Genomic DNA, 4,217 nt, shown 5'->3' with positions numbered 1-4,217 from the left:
TCATGAAACAAATATTTTAATATTTAGCCTCTCCATCTGTCTCACGCACACACTTCTTTAGCAAAGTTCTCTTTTCTTTCCAGATGACAGTTCAAAAAACAAGACAATTACCAAACTAGCAAACTATCAATTGTGTGAGTGAGGGATATACGTTCTTGCAGCCTCCTTAGTGAACAAATTATAAAAACTGTCAAAAATAATCCAAAATAAGAGCTGGATGGGTTGTAAAATATACAAAATGCAAGACTTGGGAAACCATAAGAACGCATTCTCCCACATCTCAAACATTTTTTCTGATTATCAAAGGAATTGTCTACCTTATTTAGGACAGCTAGAGTGACTGAACTGCAAATAAAAAAAAGTATTACATGCTCTTCAGGTATAACAGTACAGAATTTTCACCACTAGGGAAAGCACAGTGAAGAACTCAGACCACACCAATTCCTTGAAGTCTAGAGAGCAAAAGGTTCGAAATGATACCTAAAGGTTGAAATGAGGAGTGACTACAAACTAATTGCACACAAAACTAGCAAAAACCAAAATGGACTGCAAAATCACAACCAACTCCCATACTGAAGTCAAAATACTTCAAAGCAACATGACAGCATCAAGTTTAATCTCAGCTTGAAAACAGCTTGTTTGAAAGAGATGCCTTTTAAGTCTAAAAAGGAATCTATTCTATGTAACAATTTGAAAAAAAATCCCGCAGAAAAAGGCCAAACAAAAAACATAGTTTCAGCTTGGCTCCATGTGCGCTGAACGTAATTCCCTCCTCACATACATGCTCACCCCTTAATGCTGTTACTAGAAGATTTTGTAGGGGAAGCGATGCCTGTCTGTCCCAGTTTCAAACCAAAACCTGCACCCTAAATACTTAACTGCTCAGAGAAATGGACCTTTCCATCAGATTCATTTCATTTTAAAACGTTATTTTAGATTATCTCACTTCAGAATAACTCATTATTTCTTTCAAGTGTGTCATATCCACTGCCCATTACATAAAAAGTCCGGCTGGTCATCTATTCAAGTTTTTATTCACACTATCTAGCAATAAATGGCAGAATTTAGAAAACACATACTGAACAGTTATCTGTTAATTTGAAAACCCCGTATTGCAAAGCCACGGGCATTGCCAAAGCTCAGTAGGGCACAGCTGGTACTTCATCACTTAAAGCACACAAACAAGAAACCCCCATGCTCATTACAGTTGTAAGAGGATGTTTTATTAGGCGGACAAGATATTGCACATTAAAGGGAACACTTCAGATGGACAAGCAGTTGTATGCAAGGAGAAAATTTAAGTCTAGCCTGACATTTAGCATCAGTTTGTGTTCCTTTCAGGTTTTCCAAACAGAAAGAACCTGCTCAATAAAAACAAAACTAAAAGCAAGCTGATCTAAAGGTAGCTTACTTCGCTCATTTTACAAACATCCAAAGTAGCAAAAGATATTGATTCTCTTATTACCCATATTAGTAATTGCATCAATTGCTTAAGAAAAAAAATAAAATCTTAAGATTCAGACCTCAAAAAGTCCAGTACGTGTATTTTTGCTTTAATAGTTATTGAGTCGTATCTCTTAATAAAATGACACTCCAGCTTAAAGACTGGATAAATGTTTACATAATGCAAGAGAGGAAGTTTCACCTGCTTGTTTGTTACACCAGAAATTTGTTTTCAGCTCATCCATTCACCCTCAACCTGTGGGCACCAGGAGTTTATTTATTTTTTACTGCTTTATTTCCTCTTTCATGTTCCAAAGCATGAATTTTTACAGCGGTACTGAAGGCCTGTGTCTCATCCACAAAAGAAAGCAGCAATCTTTAAAAACACAAGACTAGGCATGCAGAGTATCACACAAATTACAATACCCATGACCAGCTGCTCACTGTTTAAAAACTTCTCAGCTGTGCACACAAGCCCCTCTGCTGGGTAAACAAAGCCAATCAGTTTCTCTGTTAGATTGATTCCTTCCTTTGGTTTTGAAACAGATTCTGTAATCACTCTTCAGGGGCCACAGATCAGCCATTACATCAAAACACATGAAACACCTAATCTTAGACCATCTAGGCTTCTTCATGGGCCAGCAGGAGTATTCTTATAACTATTGTCTGGAAACTAATCTGGATTAAAATGAATTTCTGCTTTCCACACACACACACACCCCCTCCAGGTTACTTTTAACCTGGCTTAGTTCCTTGGGCCAATTCACTGCTTGGCTGACACTTGTACTAGCACAGAGAGAAGGCAGCACAGGGCAGCACTGCTGGCTTCTGCCAGCTTAGCTGCTCAAGGAGCCACAGTGTTAAATGTCTAGTGGGACCACTTCTAAATCTAGCAGGGACAAAATGCCACCACCGCTGTTCGGACTTGCATTACTGTCTCCAGACTGGCAGTAGAGATGCAATTACAGCAACCCTGCTGCAGATACCTAAAACAGAAATCAAGATTTGCTTCACGAAAGACTAAGCCACTAACAACCTCTCACTGCAAGCGTAGTTTGGATCCTGTCGAGTGACTTGAATGTAAAAGGTTTTGAATCTTAAAAGTTTTTGAAAACATTCCTCCTAAATCCCGGCATAAGTCTGGCAATTACATGAATTAACAGCTCCTAAACTGTGGTGCCAAAGGAGCATGGCTTGCAGAACTGGTCTCATTTTTACAGTGTCTTCAATTTGAAGATTAGACATATATAGTTCCACAGTGGTTCACAAGAAGTGTTGTGAATTGATAGCAGTCAGATCCTACCAAAACTTCAGCAGCCACTGATCTGAACCCAGATTTACTAACTTCAAACAAACAAACTCCAAATTCTACAACACATCTACCACAAGAGGCGAGGACACAAACCGCCATTACGAGGTTACTGCTGCTGTTCTGCTCTGAGCATCCTCTGTTCACCCACAGTTCCGTCTTGCCCATGAAGATAAAGCTGCCTTAATGCACATAATAAAGTTCTTCTCTCCAGCTGCTGTCTTTCTGTCTTTTGTTAATAATTTCTGGGCCTAATTCAAGCCCTCCTAAGCAGCAGTGGAGTTAGGCTGGCGTATCAGTTTCTCTGTTCCCTAAGGAAGAGCAATGATACTTATCTGTCCAGTCAACCATTACTTGTTACTGCTTGGGAAAAAGCAACCTGTAGCAAGGAAACCACCACGACTGTCTACACAGTTGCTCAGCAAAACCAGAACTAAGACTTTCCAAGAATTTTAAAACTTAACTGCTTATGCAAATATTTTTCTTCCTCTTCAGACTAGCTACCAGTATTCCCCACTCAACCAGGAAGTGCAAATAAATTCCAAATAAGTTTCTGAAAACTTGAAGTAGGTAATGAAACAGCACATTTCTAGTTTTAAATAGAGTACAAAGTAAAATCAGTTAGAAAAAAAAAAAATCTGTCTACAAGTTAACATAAACAAATAGGTTTTCTTCCCTTTCTCTCTCAAACTGTAAGTCAGCATTTTGGATCAATACTTGTATTCACATCATAATTATGAAAACTTAAAAAAAAAAAATAAAAATCCCTGGCCATAAACTGAACTAGAAGGGGTTTTCTGAGAAATCTGCAGGTTCTTCTGATTTTAATATCAATTCTGTTTTTAATATCTCTTTGCAGGAGAACATACTCTCTTTGACCAGCATCTGAAACGTTTGCTATCTGATATACCACAATAAGCATTATTTTCTCTTGGGTTGAAAAGAGATTCATTCAACTCCTTCCAGTTAGGACATTAAAAGCAAGCAAGCTGCTACATTGAGAGGAAAGGAGAACGAAGAACTCCCTTGCATCGTAAGCAATACATACCATACTAGAAAATTCAACAGGTACACAACCTCATCCTTTAGAAGTTTTCTAAAAATAAGCATTCGAGACAGTATCATCATTTAAGCAAAAGAAGAACTACGTCTACGAGTTTATTACGACGAGAACGACTAGGAAACAGCCTGCATTAGGTCCAGCCCAGGAAGAGGCCTCAGCTCAGGCGCGGGCTGGGGAGGAGCAAGGCGCCGGCACAGCTCCCAGGGCTGGCAGGTAACTGGGGAGGGAGCGTCGGCTCGGGCCCCGCCGACTTCCCGGCACCAGGACAAAGCTCCAGCAAAGGAGAAGCGGCCCGGATAAACCGAAACGGTGGAAGCGCAACGCCTGTTCCCACACAAAACCCAGCAAAACTTGGAGAGGCTGCCTCCTGCCATCTCGCCCCTGGAACCCGCCACACCCGGC

General features: G+C 40.1%; 1 protein-coding gene across 1 annotated transcript in view; it reads right to left on the bottom strand.

Moving 5' to 3' along the window:
• Window positions 1–2,854, bottom strand: part of CDC73 (cell division cycle 73) — a 114,696-nt gene extending 111,842 nt beyond the window's left edge. Inside the window, 1 exon segment of the mRNA XM_035895823.1 lies at window positions 2,747–2,854. Coding sequence (XP_035751716.1) covers window positions 2,747–2,854 — 108 coding nt within the window.
• Window positions 2,855–4,217: the final 1,363 nt, after the last annotated feature.

The sequence above is a fragment of the Egretta garzetta genome, unplaced genomic scaffold (genome assembly GCF_000687185.1).
Source record: "Egretta garzetta isolate BGI_Z169 unplaced genomic scaffold, ASM68718v1 scaffold86, whole genome shotgun sequence".
Lineage (NCBI taxonomy): Eukaryota > Metazoa > Chordata > Aves > Pelecaniformes > Ardeidae > Egretta > Egretta garzetta.
This window is presented reverse-complemented; position numbering and strand designations above follow the sequence as displayed.